Source organism: Melanotaenia boesemani, chromosome 17 (assembly GCF_017639745.1).
Source record: "Melanotaenia boesemani isolate fMelBoe1 chromosome 17, fMelBoe1.pri, whole genome shotgun sequence".
In the NCBI taxonomy this organism is placed as follows: Eukaryota; Metazoa; Chordata; class Actinopteri; order Atheriniformes; family Melanotaeniidae; genus Melanotaenia; species Melanotaenia boesemani.
In genome coordinates, this window is record NC_055698.1 from 22,826,020 (window position 1) to 22,849,073 (window position 23,054).

The 23,054-nt window shown below is 39.1% G+C and overlaps 2 protein-coding genes across 4 annotated transcripts; both read right to left on the reverse strand.

Moving 5' to 3' along the window:
• Positions 1-91: 91 nt before the first annotated feature.
• Positions 92-7,138, reverse strand: LOC121628308 (protein disulfide-isomerase A3-like). The gene is made up of 13 exons (XM_041967326.1): positions 6,890-7,138; positions 6,528-6,606; positions 5,400-5,517; positions 5,210-5,317; positions 4,868-4,997; positions 4,562-4,675; positions 4,335-4,460; positions 3,389-3,571; positions 3,088-3,196; positions 2,782-2,910; positions 925-1,004; positions 785-842; positions 92-693 (listed from the first exon to the last, which is right to left on the reverse strand). Exons 1-13 carry the CDS (start codon positions 7,051-7,053, stop codon positions 604-606), a joined length of 1,488 nt encoding a protein of 495 aa, XP_041823260.1. The 5' UTR covers positions 7,054-7,138; the 3' UTR covers positions 92-603.
• A 1,775-nt stretch (positions 7,139-8,913) lies between these two features.
• gon4la (gon-4 like a) lies at positions 8,914-22,281 on the reverse strand. Of its 3 annotated transcripts, none has more exons than XM_042012643.1 (27): positions 22,231-22,281; positions 21,787-21,825; positions 21,319-21,567; positions 20,895-21,124; positions 20,303-20,377; positions 20,173-20,223; positions 20,040-20,093; positions 18,370-18,465; positions 18,201-18,293; positions 17,728-17,886; positions 16,323-16,533; positions 16,019-16,120; positions 15,369-15,409; positions 14,946-15,061; positions 14,682-14,865; positions 14,464-14,550; positions 14,082-14,259; positions 13,743-13,893; positions 13,479-13,626; positions 13,286-13,402; positions 12,326-13,156; positions 12,118-12,207; positions 11,531-11,728; positions 11,304-11,447; positions 10,482-10,726; positions 9,752-9,854; positions 8,914-9,550 (listed from the first exon to the last, which is right to left on the reverse strand). In XM_042012643.1, exons 3-27 carry the CDS (start codon positions 21,542-21,544, stop codon positions 9,437-9,439), a joined length of 4,044 nt encoding a protein of 1,347 aa, XP_041868577.1. In that variant the 5' UTR covers positions 21,545-21,567; positions 21,787-21,825; positions 22,231-22,281; the 3' UTR covers positions 8,914-9,436. The 3 variants fall into 3 exon arrangements, with proteins under 3 accessions (XP_041868577.1, XP_041868578.1, XP_041868579.1); XM_042012644.1 differs by lacking the exon at positions 22,231-22,281 and adding an exon at positions 21,961-22,029; XM_042012645.1 differs by lacking the exon at positions 11,531-11,728.
• Between the last annotated feature and the right edge of the window lie 773 nt (positions 22,282-23,054).

Genomic DNA, 23,054 nt, shown 5'->3' on the forward strand with positions numbered 1-23,054 from the left:
TAGTGTATAATCATTTCATATTTCCATACTGCTTAATGCTTACGATGTACATAAACTCCTGGCCAGAGTGAAGTCAGTGAATACTGTTAGATGACAGTTAAGTGTTTTATTAAATAATCCCAGCAGCATTACTCTGACAATAAAAAGGCTCAGAATAGATTTCTGCATAAGTAACAGCCACCAGTTTGTCACAAAACACAAGAGTCTGCTAAAGTTGAAATAAATACAAAGAAGCACCAGATATAAATTCCACAGATAAATAATAAGAGCATCACTGAGTTTTGCATGAAATACAAATAAATAAAAACAGTTCATATGAGATGGCTTTACAAATAAATAAATAAATAAATAAATCCAGTGAGGCAGCATGACACGATGGGCAGGTATTTTGGGGATAACAGAGGAATCTGATTGGACTCAATTTATTTTGCAGGACATGAGCTGGTTGATGTCAACACATGTCCTGACTTGCTGTCTCTGGTTAAAATCCAAGTTTTTCAGCAGGAGCAGAAATCCTCTTGTCCCTTTATATATTGGTTGTTGTCACAGAGACCAGTTGGTTTAATATTCAGACATCAGTTTTGATTGTTTGGTGACTGTGTTTCATAGTTCATCCCTATTCCCACTAAACACTAGTTTGTGACTTGCTTCACGTTTCAGGAACTTCAGGAAGTCCTTAAGCTCTCGAGCACCCTAAAAACAGATAGGAGATATCATGTGACTAACAAACTAAAACATTTACCAACTTCAGCTTGATGTAACTAAAAATTCAGCTTTGTGTTACCTGATATCGTATGGGGTCAACTTTTTTACCCACTGGAGCAAAGTAAATGGTTGGATATCTAGAGAAAGGGACATAAAGACATATAGATAAAAATGCTAAGTATATATGCATTTTTTGCGCATAAAATCCTGCATTCTCACCCTTGGACATCGTAGCCCAATGGAATGTCATTATCGATGGAGTTCATCTTAGCGATCACGATGTTTGGATCAGAATACAACTGTAAAATAAATAAAGCAAGTTCACACATTAGGACAATTGAGGCTCAATGAGCAGATTGAAAGGGGGGGATTCAACTATTTAAACAAGTGCTAGTAAGAAAAGTTTGATTTTTAATCTGGTACCAAGAAAGTCAAACATTTATAAATCTATTAGGCATCAACATCTATAACTGAGGGTCTCTGTCTACTACTGGTGTTTGGGTTAGATCAGGAATTCCAAAAACTAAGTAGGGAAAAAATCCTGGGAGGTACAAGATTATTTAGCACACAAAATCCATGTGTGCAAAGCTTCCAGAGTCAAACTCAAGCTGACCAGAATATGGATTTAAACAAAGTATTGAACCAAGTACTTAATCAACCAGAAGCACTCAGAAAAACCCCAAAAGACCCAAAAGCCCATCCAATATCCCCTGTATTTCTGACCTTCTGGAACATCAGATCCAAAATATCAACATGATTCAATGTCAGCTTATAAAATCTACCATGTCGTCTTGTAGTTTTTTTTTTGCCAGTGATTCTGGGCATTATCTGTTGAGTTGGAAGCTTTAATGGCAAAATTATCCCTATCTCCCAGTTGTGAAGAATCCTTTATAAAACTCCTGGATCCAGATAATGATCCGGATAACCCTAAAACTGTAATCACTCATTCCTTATTCCTTTATTCCTGAAAATGTTATCGAAATTTGTCCATAACTTTTTGAATTATGTTGCTAACAGACAGACAAACCAACGTCGCATAACAAAACATAATAAAAAAAAATTTACTAGAAGCTGAAGAATGAATACAAAATACGTTTTGGCTATGCTCCAACAAATGAATGCAGAAGACTCAGATGGAGGAGAAATGATCAGCTCCTCTTACTACAGCAGGACCAAGTTTAGACATCCTTGACAAGTTGCAGAGGTAATATTCATCTTGAGCTGCAACGAGAAGATGGCCTGTTGTGGTGTTTTATAATGTTTTGGACATTGCTGCACTAAATGCATGGGTCCTCTACTGGCGCTGCATTGATGCCAGAATGACCCGGGACTTTATTATTATCATTATTGAGCTCTCGACACGCAATAGAATAAATCAATAAGCTGACATCCAATGCTCTGTTTCGTTATTTTAGCATTATATGATGTTTTATCTATTTTTTCCCTTCAAATAATCAATATAAACTGTAAATACATTTAAAAACAATTTAATTTTGTAACATGTTGGCTGATTGGTGAATGTTGTAAGCTGGTAAATATTTGGCATTTTCTATTTGAAATACAAGCCCGAAGTAATTCCACATGGTAATCAAGTATTTATTTGTTGAAGCTTATTCTACTTCTAAATGATAAAAAAATATGTAAAGGAAAAAAACACTATCTTTATAATTTTATTTTAAATGCTGCATCGACAGGGTGTCAAAATGACCCCCTCTGGCAGTTCTAGGGGATATTGGAATGTTGGGGGTATTAAAAAAATTCCCGGATCCAGGCTGTGATCCAGATCATCCTCAAAATCTAATAACTTGTTCCTGTTTCTATTTTAGATTTTCTGAAAATTTGATCAAAATCCGTCCATTACTTTTTGAGTTATGTTGCTAACAAGCAGACAGACATACTAACGCAGCCAGAAAACATAACCTCCGCCTTGGCAGATGTCATTAAAGATTACAGTTTTTGTGTGTCAAGAAATTTGAAAACATTTCTAAAATAATGTCTTCACTTTGTTATTAAAGTGGACAAACAGAGACAAAATGGTAGCATTTCACATGAAGTTAACATAATAAAGTTCTCTACCGTGTCAGCCAACTCTCTGTAGACAGGCTCCAGTTTCTTGCAGTGTGGGCAGGATGGAGAGTAAAACTGAATCAAAACGTCTTTATCTGGATCATTAACAATATCATCGAATGACTCAGCAACAATCACCTGTAGAATAAAAGAAAATGTGGAATTGCTGTGAGGCCAGAGTAGACTCCAGACATGTCACCATCTTTTTTCTGTTGTTCTCTTCATCAAAGAACCTGTTCTTATAATGCTTAGAAACATAAACAAGAATCAGTGATGTACTGAAATAATCTGATATTCACATAAAGCTCACCTTACCTTGACAGAAGCAGAGTTCTTCTCAGGTATGGGCTCTGATTTGATGTAACGCTTAAGGCGACCTGCAAAATAATCTTCCAGAAACCTCTCCAGTGACTGCCCGTCCCTCCTGAAACACACACATCTACTTCAATAATCTGATAACTGACTAGCAGCTATTGTTAATATAACCCAACTGGCTTAATGGATCGGATTTCGAAAGGCTGACATAACAATTTAAAATACTTATTGAGACACATACAATGATCATGGGTAATATCCACCTTTACCAGATAGAGCTAACTTTAGCCCTGTTACCTACGTGAACTCCTCCCTCATGATGTACTTGTAGCCCAACTTGGTACGAATTGTGACAAAAGGCAGCTCTCCTCCATCGGAAGTTCCCAGACCAAAGTCATCCTCCAACTCAGCCAGGAAGTCCTTCTTATTGGCTACTGAGAACATTAAACCCCGCCCAGTGTATTTAGATGCTACTTTCATCACCCTGGAAACAGACACATGGAAGGTTTAAATATATCTGCACTCGTGCTCTTCGACTAAGTCTACGTCACAGGTTACATATTCCCTGTGTGTTTTGGTGTGTAACCTGGGTACTATCATGATCAATGACACCAGAACTTTTGAGGAACAGGAGGACCACATATCCACTGCTGACAACTCCTTTGAGTGCTAGCTGTTTACAGTATCCAAACACTGACATGTAGCTGAGAGATGAGTCCCTTTCACAAAGCAGGTGTGCCTGTTGAAACATCTGCAGTAACAATGCCTATGCACTAAACTCAATCAGCAGGAATACGTCCACAGAGATTAGCTACAGACAGGAGATCTGCTAAGTCTCCAGTTCCTGATTCTGAAATATTACCTGTCATAGGATAATGACTTAAACTTGAGACTGCCAGAGTGTGTATTCTTTGATCAATTGTGAGAGGGAAAAACATAACATTGAGGTCTGCAGAAACCATTTCAAAGATAGGCTTCTTCATTGATAGTAAAGACTAGCATACACGTGACAACAAATTCAGCATCGAATTTGAAGCCAATAAGGGAGCATCTGAGAAAAAAAGGGAAAAACTCATGGGGGAAAAAGATCTTCATACATTAATAACCCATAGTTTCAGGGTGCTTTGCACCACACAACTTGAGAATCTCACCCATCTTTGAGGCAAAAGACAGATCCTTCACTGGTTTTCAAAAGAAAGGAACAAGGCATCACCTGTATTTGTGTGTTACTTAAATGCACGTGTTACCTGTTTCTCCAGTAGTTGGACCCACGGATGTTGTGATGATAATCCAAGTCATAGTATGCTGTCAGCAGGTCACGAACTCTCAGACGATCTCTGTTCTCCATCGTCATGTGAGGACACATACCGTGGCTACACACAGATAGATTGGAGACACAGACAAGCAGAATAAGGCTGCAGTTCCTATGATGTCCAACAGATGCAGTTGTGTGAGTGAAGTGAAAGATTCTCACATATGATCTCTGATGAAGCGTCTTAAAGAACTGATGGTCAGATAATCTTTGAAGACAACAACGCTGTTCTCAAATGCACTGGCCAGTCTGGGAGGTCTGAACAGCAACACACTCCTGAAAAGGTAATGATAACACACATAATGTAAAACAGAATTGCAACACTCATCAGGAAATCACACAGATCATTTTGAAAACATAACTAATAATGTTCTTTGTGAAGTAAAAGTAGAAAAAAAATACAATGATACAACAATATAAAATGGAATAAGAACAAAATACACATCTTACTAATCATATTTAACTCACTCAGAGTCGTTGTTGTGCTCCTTAGCTATCTGCAGATCAGTGATATGACCAAATCTGAACTGTTCTCTCAACAGACCCGCACCTTTCAGAAACTCAGCCAAACGAGAACTCTCAGGACCTGAGAACACACCTGACACACACACAGACACACAAAAACATGTGACATAGCAATGAGCACAAAAGTGTTTAAGTGATCAAATTTGTGTGCTTTAACAGATAGTAATGATCCACAAGTCATGCAGGTCTCCATGACTGGTGGATTAACAAGATGTAATAAATCCATCACAGCCTGGAAGCCTGACTTATGTCAGAAAGTAAACCTGTGGTACATCAGAGACCTACCAACAATGCTTGCATCATAGTTGTTGACAAATATCTCGAGGTCTTCTTTAGTCTTCAGGTGAACGGAGTCTGGACCACTCTGCTTCTTCATGTAATGATAGATTCCATCTGAATGCATACATAAATGTTTACACATGCATAACTTTCAAACAAATGATTTTATTTCTGACTTTAATTTTTCTGCCTTTACCTGCAGTGCGGGGTCCATCATATGGGGCAGAGTCTTTGCCATACCTGAAAATCTTCAAAGTGGGATAACCAGTGACCCCAAATTGTCCACAGGTATCCGAGTTAGCCGTACAGTCCACCTGGCAGACAGGTAGGATAGCAACCGGTGATATTGTTTATGTAGTAATAATAACAACAATAATTATAATAACAGGCTATTCCTCCAGAACAGCAGTGTGAATGCTATATGCAGAATGAATGCACTTAAAACTGCTGAAGAAATAGTAATTTCGATCAAAACAGGTAATGGTCTGATGCTGAGTCTTAGCAGAAGTAGCTCTAAAACTGAAAATGGAATTTTGGAAGGACATGAAATTCAATCTGGTATTTAAATAAGTTCAAAGTGTTGAGTCTTTACTGAGTCTTTTTTTTTTATAAAGCAGAAGCTTAGTGTATGTTATAGATAAGAAGAAGCAAAACAAGTTTTCTACATAGGAAAACTGGAGCTGAAGTATCTTCCATCACACAACTAAACAATGTTGCATGAAGAAGGTAAAAAGTCAATATATAAATGTATGTAAAGTGCAATTAATACATTATTGAAGAAAACGTGGTTTGTGCAAAGGGCAAATAATTTAATTTAACAATAGTGTGTGTGATTGTGTGTGTTGGTTAATGACTATTTGTCTGTTGAAATGTGTCAAATGTGGGAACCTGTAGGATTATGTGTCTGCTGGTGTACATGTGAACCGTGAAATGTGTGACACTGGGGTTTTTAGAGCTTTGACAGCTTCAAATATGTATCTCTGTACACACAAGATATTCAAAAACTCTATCTGGTCCAATCCATTGTGACTTGTCTCAAGTTTGAATGGTGTCTCTTGCTGAATTGCTAAAATATAAAGTAGTGAGATTTTGAAAATACAGATTTTTTTAAGCTTTAAACTTTCTTTATTCATTCAAACAGCCTACTTAAAATCATTACCTTTTTGGTATTGAAATTGTTGAAAAAGCTAAGTATACTGAAGTTGTAAAGGCTACAAGTTTTTGAATAATTTAGAGTTTGCCATTCATTTCATTGACAGTAAATCAATAAAGGAGTTGTATAAATTCACACACGCAACATTCACACAATTAAAGATATTGTTACCTTTGCTAACTGAACGGTTCCTTTCAGTCGAGTTGCTGCTTTCTCGAACTCAGGAGCTAATTTCTTACAGTGACCACACCTGAAAACAAGAGAAATAAGCATGTAGGTAAATGAGGAGGAAGCAGATGAAAACATACAGTAGGAAAGAAAAGCAGGGGGGTGTAAACAGAATAAATAGAGCATGACAGAGGAAGCGAAAGAAGAGACGGATGAATGAAGGAGAAATAGAAAAAAGAACAGGAGGAGAGACGGATGGTAAGATGGATGGCAGGAAACACACAACATATTAACAATACAACGAAATACACATAAAACTGAGTAATTCCAGAGCTATGTGTGCGAAGCTAATAACGCTTCGTTACCATGGAGCATAGAACTTCACCAGCATGGTCTCGTGCTCTGTTGCCAGGTAGTCGAAGTCCGCGTCCCCGAGCTCGAGAACGTCTCTACGCAAAGACGAGGCAGCAGTAAAGCAAGACATTAGCACCAATATGATGGCGAGAAGCAAACGGACAACCTCCACCATAACTGAGATAAAAGAGGCGCAGAATTACACAGAGAAATTAAAAATACGGATAAGCATATCATAAAACGGGTAGGACCGCTGAAAGGTGAAGCGTCACAATCTGTTATGTGCAGATTTCCGGTTGTAATTTTCAAAATGAAACACGTCAAACTAACAAGTGGTAAACAAGTGCATTGACAGGAAATCTTGTAGTTTGCTAGAATAATCCTTTCTAAAAGCTGAAATTCTCATCGTACGAATAAAACAAGAAATTGTACTGTTTATGATTTAAAAGTGAAACCCATTGGTTGAATTTTGAAGACAGGATCATCGTATTTCCGGTAGTTTCCAGTAAAATGTGATCGCTGTCTCTCCAGCTGTCAGGGGAAAGGCGGGACATAAACAGAAATGTTCTCTGATTGGTCCAAAAGCAGGTAGAGGTGATGTGATGTAATCATGTTATTAGTCAAATGGGCTGTCAATCCCAGTCTTCTCCGCTTTTTTTTTAAGAATGAGAATTAAAAATCTTTTCCAGTTTGACATAATTTGTGATAAACACAAATGCTTATTTTATTTCAAACACATTTCAACTAATCTAAAACAAATATAATTAATAAGTAATCAACTTAACTTTAAAGCCATTTTTGTATCATTTTTAGCTTTGTTTTAATTCTATTAAGAAAAACACATCTTGTGAACCATTTTTCCTTTCCAAAACTTCCAAAGTCTTAGACATTCTATTAAAAATAAGTTCTTTAAAAAGTTGATCAGTTTAATTTCAGTGCTGCTCTGGAAAAATGTCAGTTATTAATAACAGAATTGATCACAGTTTTAGAAATGTAAAAAAGTTTATTTGATTAAAGTCAATTTTAATATGTTCATATTCAATATGAATAAACATTTCAACAAAACCTTCAGAATGTTGATTCATCCTTCGCAAACATGTATATAAAGCTGTAAAAACACATAAGAAGCTTAAGACAATTTAACCCCCTATGCATCCCTGAAAAACAAATGTTTGTTTAAATATAAATAAGTTTTACTGCCAAACAGCTTGTTTGTAAAATTGTACAGAAAATAAAACCCAATGTGCTTGCTAATAATGAACATATTTGTACATAATAAAAACTTTTTTTAACTTGCGACAGCTACTAAAATGAGCCTGAAACAGTTTAAGCTTAAGAGGGAAAAAACATTGAGTGTTGGAGGTTTAAGAATAAAAACTGTAAAAATTAGAGCACCGGTACCAATTCATAATAGTTTAATTTTATTACTGTTCAGCAGGTGGAATGTGAGGAAATGCCATACTAGCAAACAAGGCAAAAACTAAAAGATAAGCAACTAAAGCCAAGTTGAAGAGAGTTGACCTCTGCTGCACATCTATGTCGTGATTTAACTTCAGCAGACTAGAATAGGTTTTTACATTTCCTTCAGATTTGGAGGATCTAGCTGCAGCAAATACTTTCAGAAACTCCTCCTCATTGAGGTCAACTGAGATGAATTAGTACATTGCTATTAGATATAATTATGTACTGACCAGCCACCTAGAACAGGTGATACATAGTCAAAGTGGAAACAAAAAATTGTGAGAGTCAGATTATCTCTCAAGTCATAGTGGGTGAAATCTAAAATAGAAATCAACCAATTCTGGAGTCCAATTTAATAAACTGGTACATTCACTGAGGTTTCCTCTGGAAAAATCTGAATTAAATCTAATCCTCAAATCTAGAACAATAGTCTTGCCTAAAGTCAGACCATTTCTGAATCAGTCATGAGACCTTTACAGTGACTTCGGCTTAATTCTGGACCCAGTCAGACTAAAGCTAAAATTAGTCAAATCTGTTATGGACTCCACAAAAATTCCTGAACTCAGAACAATTTTATGTGGCTCTAGAGTCAAATTTGGTTCTTGATATTTACTTAGATGAAACTCTTAAGGCATTTCAGCAGATCAGTTTTTATATTTAACTGACTCAGTTTGGCAAATAACAGCAATGCCGATTTTGGACCTTCTGAGTTCGTCTACAATGACTGCAAACATATTCCAGAAACATTTCCTGGAAACTACTGAATAGCCGTAAATGAACGCTGGAACCAGAATTAAACTCAAGACTCATTAAGATGAATTCTTGAGTCATTCTTTTCTCCTCAGGGGGGGCTCAGGTTTAAAAGGCTTTCAGGTCATTCTGATGAGCCTGATAAGTCACACTGATTGTGCACTGATGCTCCTGAACAGACTCAGCAGAGCAGACATGTCGATTCAACTGGCAACAGAGGGTTATCAACCAAAGATGAAGCCAAAATGCCACAGGTATAATCCTACAACAGTAGAGCTAGTTTAGTCTCAGCTCAATTGAAGACTTATTGTCGGGGTTTACAGACATCCTTATGCTTAGTCCCTTTTTCAGTCTGGAGCTGCAGCTTGACTGCTGATTGGCTGGCTCTCTGGTGACCAGGAAGTGGACTTTTTGGACGCAGAGTGGAAAAGTTTCATCAGATCATAGAAACGAAGTTGGACCTGAAGAAAGCACAGAACAGTCTTAATTTTATTAGACAAGTTCTTGCGACACATCAGTCAATGACTGCTGGACGTTCGAGAACAATTGATTGAAGTAAGCGTGTTTAATGTGGAAAAGTGTGAAGCGTAAAGTTGCCACCTCAAGAACAAAAACAAATTTCACTATTCTCATGGAGTATGTAATGGTCTAGCTTCTCTTACCTGTTGGACTGATTTGTTTCCCAGCTGTGCGGACACCTGTCTGAATGTCTTTCTGTTGGCTCCTCTCTGCTGACAGGCTGTCAGGATGGCACGGTCTGCCTCACTGTAACAGAAAGACCAGTTTGCTATCAACTTTAAAAATAAAAACCCTTTAAAGTGTCTTTAATTGCGGATTTTTCCTTTTGTCTTTGGTTTACGATTCCATTAAATCTATGATTTTGTTTTTATATTAGTCTACATTTATTTTTAACATTATTCATTAGTGTTTCTTTTACAAAATAAATACACCAAGTAACAACAGTTTTCCTAGTCAAGATGAGATGCCCTGTGGGTTCTATATGTCAGTAATTGTTACCTCTGCCAAGGCGTAGGTCATGTTTTCGGTGACATTGGTTTGTGTCTGTTAGCAACATAAAAAGCTATGGACAGATTTAAAAAATATTTATTAAAATTCATATTTATTTATATATATTTATTAAGATTTATTTAAAATTTATTAAAGGATTCTTCACTATGGGGAGTCAAGGTAGGGATAATTTTGCCATTAGAGCTTCCAACTAAAAAAGACATGACTGCGATCTCTAAGCGCTTCTAGATGTGCTTTGAAATCAGCGAGTGCCTACACTCTAAATCATGTAAATTCTGAGAATGTTAAGGACTAAGGAGATCTTCTCTATGGTGCAGAGAAAGGGACAGAATAAAGAAAACTGCGTGCATATTTTGCTCTGACCGTGTCCAGACGACGACCTTCTCCCCAGTAGATGTCATTGTGATGTTTTTGGCACAAACGGCTTGTTGTTCCTCCTGCTTCTTTCTACCACTGCGCCTGTTCCCATCAGTAGAATTCTGAGTGGTAAAGTCCACATTAGAGGTGCTAGAGCTGGTTGCTACAGGTGATGAGCACGTTCGGACCTGCTGAAAGAACCCTTGGACCTCTCCCTGCAGGTTTGGATCGTGTATTAACAGAGACAAGACCTGAGAGGAGAAATCAGCAGATAAAAATAAAACAACTTTGTATTGTTGGTGCCATTTCATTTATTTTTTCCCTCCAGAAGATGAAAATATCAATTTCCTATTTGTTGCTGAATGCAGCATGATATTGGAATACAACACTACAAAAATAAACTTCTAATATCTACAAACTTTTTGCCTAAATAACTAGACTATATTCTTAACATTATCCTATTAACACTTGAACAAAACAGAGGAATGGAGTGACAATGAAATCCAGGTTCAAAGGAGCTGATAGATTTCTCACTTTGGTGTGGAGCTTAGTTTACGCTGATGTAGCCCAGTATTATTTCTGAAGGTATTTTTGGTATATTCCCTCGTACAGTTACAAAAGGTTTTGCAATAATAATCTCAAAAGCAAACCCTTTGGACAAGAGGTGGGTCACTCCACACACTGTAACAAATCAATTTGAACAGAAGTAGATATTCACAGTGGAAAAAGAAGCCATTGTTCTGTCTCTTCACATTTTGACCAAAGCATGCCGAATCATGACACTAACGAAGGTTAACTGATTGCTGAGAGTCAAAATTATTTGTCTACCTTTTCCATGTCCTCGGATGAGGTGGTGGAGCTTCCCTGCAGCAAAGAAACCACCTGTTGGTAAAGAGGGGAGCTCTCTCCCAGACGCCGTCCCAATCGCCGTAGGAACGTCCTACTTCGTTCAAACAGCTGCTGCTCCATCAGCTAACAAAATAGAAAATAAGCTTAAGGCAATACCAAAATTAACTCATGAATAGTCACTGTGACATCTAAGTGATGGCACCCACCAATCCACATTTGCGAGCCTGTATACGGTTCAGAAAAGCAGCAAAGTCCTTTAGCAGCTGAGGCCATGGTTGTAGCACACAGCTTAGTCTGTCATACAAGACCTCTGGGGCTTTTGAAGGACCCAAAGCTGAGAATTCATCCAAAACCTGCAATAGCTGCTCAGAACAGCCCGGACTAACCTGCACAGTTTCACATACCTGCAGAGGACACAACAAACAGTGCTGCTAACATATTTCTTAACTGGGGACCAATCACAAGATAAACCAAGAGAATATGATATGACATCATTTTATTTTCCCTTTTGGTAATAAATTAAAACAACTTTTGATAACATTTTACATGTTTGAACAGTTTCTTTTTTGGGAAGCTGAAGAGAAATCACACTTTTTGGAATCAAAATATACTGGACTGTGCAACTTCTCATTTTCCCATTTCCCTACAACAGAGTTGGAGAGTGTAGTTTGAGAGAAACATATTAACAGGAAGTTCATCAGGTTAACATAAAATAATTAACCTCTATATGTTGGAAAGTACAAATCAATTTTATAAAACAAGTCTGTACTTTAACAAATGTTTGTGCCCTTACTCTTTGTAGATAATCCCGAGCAAACAAAATGTCCTCAGACTTTCTTTGATCATCTTCTTCATCCTCGGTTTCCTCTGACGACAGCCTCTCCTACACACACAGTAAATTGTTAGTCTACACATTTAATGAGAAAGTATTTGTGCTGTGAACTGAGTCTGGAAGTAGCTATGCATCTCATCAACATACATATAACATGAAAATATTTTACCTGAAGGTGGATGACGGATGCTCTCGATTCATCTGAAGACATCCCTCCAAGATCATCATCTTCTACTTTAGATAGAACCACAGTTGCTTCATTTTCACTCTCTGAATCTGCCTCCTTCAGATCAGCGATGTTGTCATCATGTGCAACACTTCCCGCGGTGCTAGATGAAGATTCAGACAGAGCCAGAAGTACTTCACTCTCCTCCTCCATCTCCTCCTCTTCTTCCTTCTCTTCTGTATCACTTTTACTGATGACATCATCGTCTGGCTCTTGAAAGGAGGCAGGAGAAGGAGCTGTGATCTCACTCCTCTTCCTGATTCCTCCTTCGTTACGTCTGGGTTCCCCTGCACCAGGAGGAGAAGCAGACAGTCCCCTCCTCCTCAGACCAGCAAGTGTCTGACAGTGGCTTCTGATTTGATCCATTGTTTCCGTGGAGACAGTGGAGGGGGTTTTAACTTTAGCAGGGGTGTCTGCCCTGGTCAGGATGAGACGCTTGAGGAAGACTCGAGGTGGACTGAGTGATCGTGGAGAAGTAACAGATGGGGAGGAAGTGTTGAGGGGACCGTCAGAAAGAGGGGAAGAGTCAGGGAGAGGAAGGGGGAGGGGCTGCTGTAGCATGACAAACCCAATGCGCTTGAAGTCTAGATTGTTTGGGAGGCGAGGTGGGTATTTTGTCCCTGGTGGGAAGTTGTAGGAGCCCAGGGTGGAGCGCAGAAAAGCCAGGTGACTCTGACGGACTTTACCTCTCCTGCAGGAGGGTGGGGTTTCAGGGGCGGAGCTAGTTGGGCTGTTGAAGTGTTTGATTGTTGGGTAAATGACAGGAAGGCTCCGCTGGCAGGAAAAAAAAAATTATGCAACATTAGTTTTTACCCCAAAATTGTGTAGCCCAAGATTAAGCTCTGTGCTTTGTACTAAACAGCTGATTGGTGCGGTAACGTGAAAGAAAAACAGTCAGTGTACCACGAGCCAAAGAGGCATGACACTTTCTTCTCTCTCCACAGGTGGACGGCGCTCTGCTGGATCAACATGATGGCAGGCCACTGGCATCGGCCACAGCACCTGCTGATATCTGAAGGCCTGCAGAGGGCACACTGTCAGATGCACCGAGCCTAGCCACATCATAGTCCACTACACTTGTGTGTATGTGTGTTACCTTGACAATGTTGTCAGGGAAACCAGGTCTACAGCACTGCAGGATTCTTCGACGGACCTGCACTAGAGTTTTCCTCAGCAAAAACTGAGACACCAGTTTAGGAGGGTCACATGATCCCTCCATGTTCCTCAGGCCAAGCACTAGTAAGCTAATAAAAACACATATGTTTAAATTGTTTTACAAGTTCTTGTTTGATTTAATTTTTATTCTTTTAATGTGTGCAATGAAAATTCTGCAAAATATTTCAATGCTTGTTAGCGTTACCAATCCTCAGCTGCGGTGAAAGCTGCTGTTCTGCGGGGACAGTACAGAGCTGGGTCAAGGCTTGCACAGGGCAGCAACTCTGGGTAAAGGAAGACGGGACGAGTGGCAAAGACCCAGGCCAGCTCAGGAGGCATGACGGGGAAACTACGCACTGAGAACACAAAGAGCGAGACATTCACAACCACTGACATCTCATTGTACTCTGGCTAAAATCTAAAACACTGAAGGGAAATAACTAGTCGACCAAAAAACCTCTTGTCCATCAGGGTAGTACCTGCCAACCCATGACCATAGCTGGCTGTCCAAACCTCTCATGATTACTAGCTTTGGGCTACTCACTGTATCCTCTGGCGTCAGGTGGGCGGTGTTGTGGCTGGTAGTTGATGGGAGTCTGGCGCAGCTCTTCCAGTAGCTCCAGCGCCCCCTGCAGGTTGGACACTCTGAAGGCGCTGCAGAAACCAGGATGACCTGCAGACCTGATTAGCTCGCCCCTCTGAGCCAACATGTCCAACTCAAACTGACAGAAAAATCAACAAAAAATCCCAGGAGTCATCAGCAGTGTCAGCAGCATTTTTCAATGTAATTTATATTTTTGACAAATCAGATCCAGGTTATTTTTTCTTATTTAAGCTGATAAACAGTCAAATTGACAGTTTTCAGAATTTCCAAGAGCAGCTTGTTTATTTTAAATGAAATAGTCAGATTTTGCTGTGTGACTTACCAGAAACTGTCTGGTGGTCTCGGCCTCACTGTGCAGTTTGGTAACAGGTGAAGTCAGCAGGTGAATCTGAGTCAGCAACTGCACATGCTGAGAGCAACAGACACATACAGTGAGCCAGCATGTTAACAAGCTTCATCAAGACATCACACTGGAATGGCTTCCAGTAAACAGCTGAACCTAAATGTTTCTTTTTTCCCATTTATTATACACCTATATACCTGTTGTAGCTGCTGCTGTAGTCTTCTCTTCTGCTGAGCGTTCAGCTTCAGTGTGTATGGTTCTGGGCATTGTGAATGTGTGTTGCCTTGTGTCCGCCGTCTCTTCCTGATCAAAGCCAGCTGCTGTTTCACTGTACGGAGTTCTGTGATTGGTCCGTCGTCTGCCTCGTCATCAATTGGCCCTCTAAGATAGAAACAAAAAATCAGCAGGATAGAATCTGCTCTTTCTGATCTGTGGTCTGTGGTTGTGCAAGTTTTACACACATGTTGTGCTGTTCCTCAAGGGCATGGGTCTGAACAGTGTGTGTTTCATCCAGGGGATCTTCCTCTTCATCGTGGCCTTCATCATCCACTTCTGGTCTTGTCAGGTCCTCTTTCAACTGTGGTGCAAACACAAATTTAACAGAAGTGATTAATAACCAATGAGAAACCAGTTAGTGCATTTCTGCTACTGTCAAACTGATTTTAATCTGAATTCTGAACTGCAAAAGGTTTTTATAAATGTGCAAATGATCTAACACAGATCTTTAAGATTAATGTGATTTAAAAAATAGTGATACTGACATTTTACAAGCTAGAAACCTGTCTCTGGTGTCTCTATGGGTAAATTTTACCAGGTACAACTATTGATATTGACTAAAAGGCAGCTGCAGCAAGTGTAGTGAAAAAATGAAGCGGTGTTCGTACCGTTTCAAACAGCTCCTCCATCAACTCGTTTACCTCCTTCTCTGGAGGACAAAAAGACAACATCAGACAGTACATCAGCAATGAATCAGTGAACAGCTGATAAATGGGGGAAAGTAATCTATAACTCTGTTACCCCTGATGAAATGACAGGAAATAAATAGATGGACATTCAGCAGATTGAAGACACAAATCACGCTAATGACTTGGTGCTTAAATTTCCTCAGTTTCACTTTAAAATACAAGAATGTGGCTCCTGATTTTTCAGTTCGCAGAACAGCAGAATGACATTTCAGCTATAATTATGACATGGAGAGCACAGTCATTACAATCCTACCACAAATGTTATTTAGACTACATGTAACTAAGGCTACCTTCCCAATGTCCAAAAATCCAGCTTGAGTAGACCTTAAGATGCAGATTCAGATAGTTTATTTGCCATTTGTGCATGTTTGTACATAGGAATTTAGAACAGAAGTTAGAATCAAAACTAACTTCTGCTGTACTTTAACACACAATTATAGATATTTTCTTTTACTAATCTAAGTCAACCTTGTTGATCCTGTAATCAAGTTAAAAAAAGAGAGTGTTTCAGCTCTTATGAACACCACTGAAACATTCCCTTATAACTTTGTTTATATGTGTGTACTGACTGGTGATGCGGACAGCCTTGTCGTCACGGTAATCCTCCAGGTCAGGCTCATCGGTGTCAGCCAGGAAGTTATACTCTGGATCATCTTCATCATCACACTCCTCTGGTAAAAAGACAAACAGATACTGTGTTCCCAGGAGGTCAGACTGACCACAGCTGGTATTTGACTTACAAATTTCTAAAATACTACAAACTTCACTTCATCTTTATTTAGGACTTAAACAACTTTAAATCTAAACTTTAGGGACAAGCTTTTTATTTCCTTCAGAGGAAGGTCAAGTCCCTGCAGTGTGACAAACACCCACCTTCGTTATCCACATCTGAGGTCATCAAGCCTCTAAGCCAATCAGTCCACTCCCTGTCCTCGTGGGTGGAGCTGGAGTCGTACATGTCTGGAGTGATGTCAGGAGCTCGGAGCTCCGCTTCCAGCTGGCCCAGCGGCACATCCCGAAGAGGACGTTTAGATCGAGTCCGGTACGCCATCACACCCGCCTCATCTTCTGACTCCGACAGAGGCTGGACAGATAAACAATCACAAGTCAATCAAGTTAAAAGTTTTAACATTTGTCATCGTTTTTGCTTTAAATTTGTTAAGTTACAGAGAGTTCTGGGTTTTTTCCCTCTCTTTACCTCGCTTAAAGCAGACCTGGGATTGTCATTTCCACTTAATCTTGACTGCCTCTAAATAACCTGTGCACCCATCATAACTCCAAAGAAGTTATAATTTTTCAGAATGAGACACAACTTTCTCCCTCATTTACTGTCTCCTTCAAAATGAGAATACACTGAGAAAGGATCTTCTGATTCTTTGAATTGCAGCATGGGCAGACAGAGGGGTGAAAAATTACAGCAGCTTGTAAACAAACAGAAAACCACCCAGTGACACTTCTCGTGAAGATGAAGGATTACTTTTAAAACATGTCAGGTATGTGTGACAGATGACGTGTCTGATAAAAAAGAAACAAAAAACTAAACAGAATACTATTCACAAACACACTATTTTCAAGCATACAATAACCACAAATGCAGCTGTACATCCTTGGGCTAGAATCAGTAAAATTAATCAATTTATTAATCAGGAAAATTAAGGGGAACAGCACAATGAGCCACCACAACAAAGATTATTGCAGGATGTCTGTTTGGTACATATTCTCATTACTTGCAGTTACATTACAATTAAGCTGTCTTTCAATCCCTCGTCATATATACAGTTTTAGTATACCTCCATTTTAAAAGGTGCAAATGTGGTAAAATGTCAGGTGAGGGAGAAAATATCTGCTTTCAAGATTAAAAAAAAGGTAATGTTGCTGACAGACTACTAGTAACACAAGCTATGTTGCTAATGGCTTCTGTTTGTACACACTGGGTGAAATGGGTGGATGCAACAGCCTGAGCTCAGTTGTTTTCTCTAATTAAAATATTTACCTCTTTGCATGATTTTGCCAGCCGTTAAAATAAACGACTCAAAGTCAGCTTTATTGACAGGTTCTTAAGTTGTATAGACTCTTTTGTGGTTTTATGGTTTAAAAAAAAGCTCATCTTAAATTTCTTAAATCTTTAATTACGGGTCCTACAACAATACCTAGCCAGTGTTAAATCTTTACCAACAGGTCTGGAAGGATTCTAAAAGTGGTCATTAAGGGGTTTTAAGTAGTTTTAAAACATGTTAAGACTCCTGTGTTCTGTTGACACACAGTGTTGTGAAGTTACCTGATAAGGCTCCATACAATCGGCCAACTCCTCTTCAACAGCATGAAGCTTCTCCAGGAAGGTGCTGTCAGTCACAGCTTTGCTGGGCAAAGCTTTGGGGGGAGGAGGAGGAGGTCCCATGGACCCAGCCTTGAAGCGCCTGGGCTTAACTCGAGAGGTCTGACAAGAAAGAAGGGGCGATTCATCAGGCATTTATTTTGTGGTGCAGCAACAACAACAACAAAAAAAAACTCATTGAGTTTAACATTTAGGATGACAGCAGTACGAAAAGATAACCACAGTGCAGCCGCTTTTAACCGTTGCTGTAGTTTTAATAACTTTAACACAACAAAAACTGTTGTCTTTTTTAAGTGCTGAAATGAAAAACTATTAACAGATCTTATTTTATCATCCATCAACTAGTATATTGACCAGTTATCATATACAGCCTTGGCCCTGTTTCTTGTGTTGAAGATGCACTCAGCAGCTGTTACCTGCCAGGGGCTGCAGCTGTCTTCATCAACTCTATTCAGGCGACTTCCTCTAGGAGATGAGGCTGTGCTTTCCATGTCACTCTCCTGGAAGGTCTGCAAACACACCAATCCACAATTAATTAGTCATCAACAATAAGCTGTGCTTCATCAAGTCACAGCAAATTCTCACATCTTCAGCCGTCTCATCCTCCTCTTCTTCATCAGGACGATATTCTTCGTCAGAAGAGTCTTCCTCATCCAGAGGGATGTCCACAAACTGAGGAGCCTGAATACAAACAGATGATGCTTTAGCAATGATTAAAAACTTTTCCTTTGGATTCACCACTCTTCAGTTTTTAGTGGATTTAGTGATCACTTTCAGATACTGCTCTTCGGTTATGTCTGTTTTTTTTAAGGCCTGTTGCTGCTTTTTGTCCTCAACTTGTTCCCTATCCTCAAAGTTCTTAAGGAAACGCTGCTCATGTAGTTTGCATCACTGCTCGAGTCGTCTGCACAGCGCTGCAGCCTCCTATTCCTCCCCTTCCTCTCCTGTTGTGAATCATGACGGCTGTCGGTGATCAGCTGATCGGCTCTTCTATCGCTAGCACGTCTCTCTTGTTGCATTTATCGTTCAGCGTAGAGGGAGGAAACTAGTGGTTCATGGTTCCCGCTGGCACATACAGTATTTAACAAGCAACATTCATTAGTCTCATGTCAATCAGATCCACGTCACTGTCATGGAAACAAGGAGATGTCTTCTCTAAAACATTGGTGTTTTGCAGATGTTGGAGACACAGATCTGATCGTTTAGGGGCCATTAATGTAGTGAGAGAAATTATTAACCGGTTCAGAGATATAAATCACGAGAGGTCTCCTCTTTAATAAAGTAGCTGACAGGTGGCAGAAAGGATTTATACTTCAGATATGCAGGGACAGGTCTAGAAAAGTTTAGATGGGGGCTAGGCAGGGGTACTGACCAGGAAAAGGGGGCCACAAATGAGACGCTTTAAGATTGGGATTTTTATATCATATTGAACTGATTATTACAACTAAAGTGATCATCTAAAATCAAAAAAGTGAAGAAAAACCCAGGTAAGCATTGGCTTGCTCTTTCTGTTGATACATTAGAATAAAAATGGGCAGATTTCAGGCACAGTTGAATCACGATTAATTTGTAAGATGAGATTAATCTGATTACTTTTTTAAAGGCCCTGCTGTAAATCTGAATGTTTAAATTGTTTCTTTGAGTTTTTATTTTCGTATCTTTTTTGTTATTTTGAACAAAAAAATAATGAGTAGATTCAACTGTTAATTTCAATCTACTCACTAAAATGAATTATCTAAATTTAAACAGATGGTATAAATGTAAAAATGAGTCAAATATTAAGGGTAAAATACATAACAGATTCATAATTACACAATATAAAAACTAACAATATAATTCTATACTGTATGTCCATGCATTCATATACTCAAGTTATTGATGCATCTCTACATTTATTTAACAGTTATTCCTGTACCCTAACCCTAACCCTATTAATCTATTTATTGGTTACATGGTTCTAAAAAGGTGACTAACCCTGCATTAAAACTAGATTAAAAAAGCCCAATACAGAAATAAATCATGGAAAAAATTATTATTGTGGAAATAAATAGTTAACTGTATCAAATATACACAGAAAAAAATCCAAACATCCAAACTACATAAAGATATATTTCTGAATATATTTATCTGTTCATGATTATATCAGTTTTTGGTCCTCTGTATAAACCGTGTAAACAGTGTTTTCCTCCTGGGAAGAAAACCATCTGACTGGGCGAAGCAACAAGTGGACAGATGATGCATTTGTTGTGTTTTACCTTATTAAGTTCACTACTTTTCTTGATGGGAGAGATGTTCCAGGTAGGAATCACCTGAAATGTGCAAAACAAACATCAGGAAGTCTATTTTCTGATGAGATTTAAATATAATTAACATTTTAAACAAACTCACCACTCCCTTCTCCACCACTTCTTTAAACTTGGATCGGGTCATTTTAGGCTCCTAAAAAGAGGAAAAAGAAAGCACGTTTATCTGTTGAAACGGGTAAACGAGGAATTAAATAAAACAGCATGTGACTTACAAACGGAGGAACTGCCTCGGTCTCGTTAATGGCAGCCTTCATCATGGCAACCACATGCTCATTAGTGATCACTTCCTGTAAGTCAGACACAGCACAAGTGTCAAGAATTTAAACATCTTGGTCCATCTTGCCATAACACTTTGTAGTTATTTGTTCAAATCACACCATCACAACAGATAAATTGACAAATGGATCTTCTATTTTAATCTTTAACTGTTCCTGTTAAAGGTGTTGCTTTAGAATTTGACTTATGAGGTTTAAAATTTAAAAATATTTTTTATAAATTTGCTATTTTTTTGTGCTTGTCTTTAGTCTGTATCATTTGCATCTGCCCATGGAACTCTACTGTAAGTAAAACTCATTGGTTCTGCCCAAGTACTGCTTCAAACTGTAATCATTTAAGTAAGATACTTCCAACGTTTTTATGCTGTAATATTCAATAAATATAATGATTATTTGGGCGAATGAACAAACGAAAGAAAGACAGTATTATTCTAGTCTTTTGACAATAAATTACTACAATAAATCAATTATTACAATAAATTACTAACCACAGATGTTTCTCTAGGCATGTCCAGGTGCATGAACTTACATGAATGATGTTCTTGACGTTCACAGAGGTCAGATTATGTTGTTTGGACTTTGACTCTAGTGACTGGTCCAGCTGTCTGTCAATCTCCACTTCTACTCCTGCTTCCCCCTCTTCCTCCGTCTCTGAAGCCCTGTCCTTCACATCGTCGTCCTCCTCATTCAGTGTTTTCTTCTTCTTCCTCTTCCTCGCTGTCTTACTCCTTTGCACCTTGACCTCCAACTGACTTTCCTCTAAGACACACAGATATTTCAGTCATCAGTCCAAATACTATTAGTGCTTTATGAGGGTTTTTTTTTTTAATTTGGAGGATGTTTTATACAGTTTTTACTATTTCAGAATCTTTGAGCTGTCAGATCTGATTCAAGAATCCTCAAAAAGCCAGAAACACAGATGAATGTAAGTCAATGGGGTGTGTTTGTTTTACCCATGGTGATGACAAGGCTGGAATCTGTGGTGTCTTCCTCCACCACCAGGTAGCCCTCATCTTCCTCTTCCTCAGCTCTGGCTCCTGCAGGAGCTGGTGGTGGTAGCAACAAAGCATCACGGGAGATGAGTTCGGATGATGGCGCACTGTGAGCAGTCCCGATGGTGCTGATGGCATTTTGCAGTTTGGACGGGGTTAGTTTGAGACGTTTGCGGACCGGGTTCATAATGAAGAAACATGACCTCTGACCTTATAAAAGCGGCAGAAAAAAAGTGTGAACTTTAAAGTAAGCTGTAAAAAGAAAGAAAATGTGGCTGATTTTCATCTGATGCAGTTCTGTATATTAATATTCTGTCACTGGGAGACTACATGTGAACTCATCTTTAACCGGTTCATTTTCCAAGAGGAGTTTTAATCGAATCTGGCATGTTTTCATGCAAACAAGAGACATTAAAAGTGTTCACTTACTGTTTCTTCCAGTTGTACTATGAAGCTCTTAAACTTTTCCTGTTAAACAAAATTATAGTTGTGACACACGTTTGTGAAGCAGCTCAAAGAAACAATTAGTGAAATAATCAAATACAGTCGAGAGTAGTTTTACTAATTAGACACTTGTGGCGGTGTTAGCTGTTAAATACAAACATTTAGCAGTTAGCTCCCATTAGCAGTTGACAGTTTAACGCACGCTTGAAGTGTTCAGTCCGCGCATCCGTTGATCGTAATCATTCTGCAGCTAGCAAGCTAACACCTCTCCTGTAGGCTAGCGTTTAACGTTAGCACGAAAGCACAGTCCTTCCTACAACGGAGGACTCCAGGTGAGCCTGTCCAGTCAGGCAGACCCTATCTACCGGTGTCATTCAGATTAAAGACAATCTTAACATTCACACTGCGTTGCAACCAATGCACACTTACCGCCACTATGTCTGCGTCTAAAAACTACATTTCCGGAATCATAGCAGTGACGTCACATCCACAGTGTGATGTCACTTTAGTCGCCGCCTTTAAGGTTTCAGTGTTGTGTGCAGGGTTTATGGACGTTAGGGGTAAATGCTTCTTAACCCAGGGAGCTGCAGCAAATTGTTAAAATATGAAGTGCTTTAATTTAATTTGCCAAATGAATACCACATTCAAAATATTGGGCATCATGAGAATGCTGTATACAAGCAATCCGCTTAATTTTCGAGACTGTAAGAGATTGAAAACATTCCACACACACACACACACAAAAAAAAAAAAAAAAAAAAAAAAAAAAAAAAAAAAAAAAAGGGGGGGGGGGCATAGGCCACGTCAGATGCAGTAAGCTACTTCATTGTAGGATTTTTGAACACTTAGGGGAAAAGAAGGGAAAAGCCATGTATTGCATAAAACTTTATTTAAAATTTAGAATAAAAATAAACAGTCCCGATTTCAACTGTCAACTTAGGGGTGCCTGGGCCCGTGACATTAACGAGTGGCACCGATCCGGGGTGAGAGACTCAGACCCTCCAGAGCAGCCGCGGGTTTCTTCAGCTCTTTCATCACCTGTAGACAAAGATCTTTAACGGGCCGCAGGTTGACCCGGGACTTGCCAGGATCCGGGCGTGGTGGAGATGTCTCCATGTCCTGTGAGTTGGCATCAGTGACAGTCACTTTGACAGGTTTGTTCCGATGGAAGAGGGACTCCCGCCTACTCGTAGAAGGATTCGCGGCCAACACTGCACCAAAACCGTAAGGTGTGGTTACCTTCGCCACGTGTG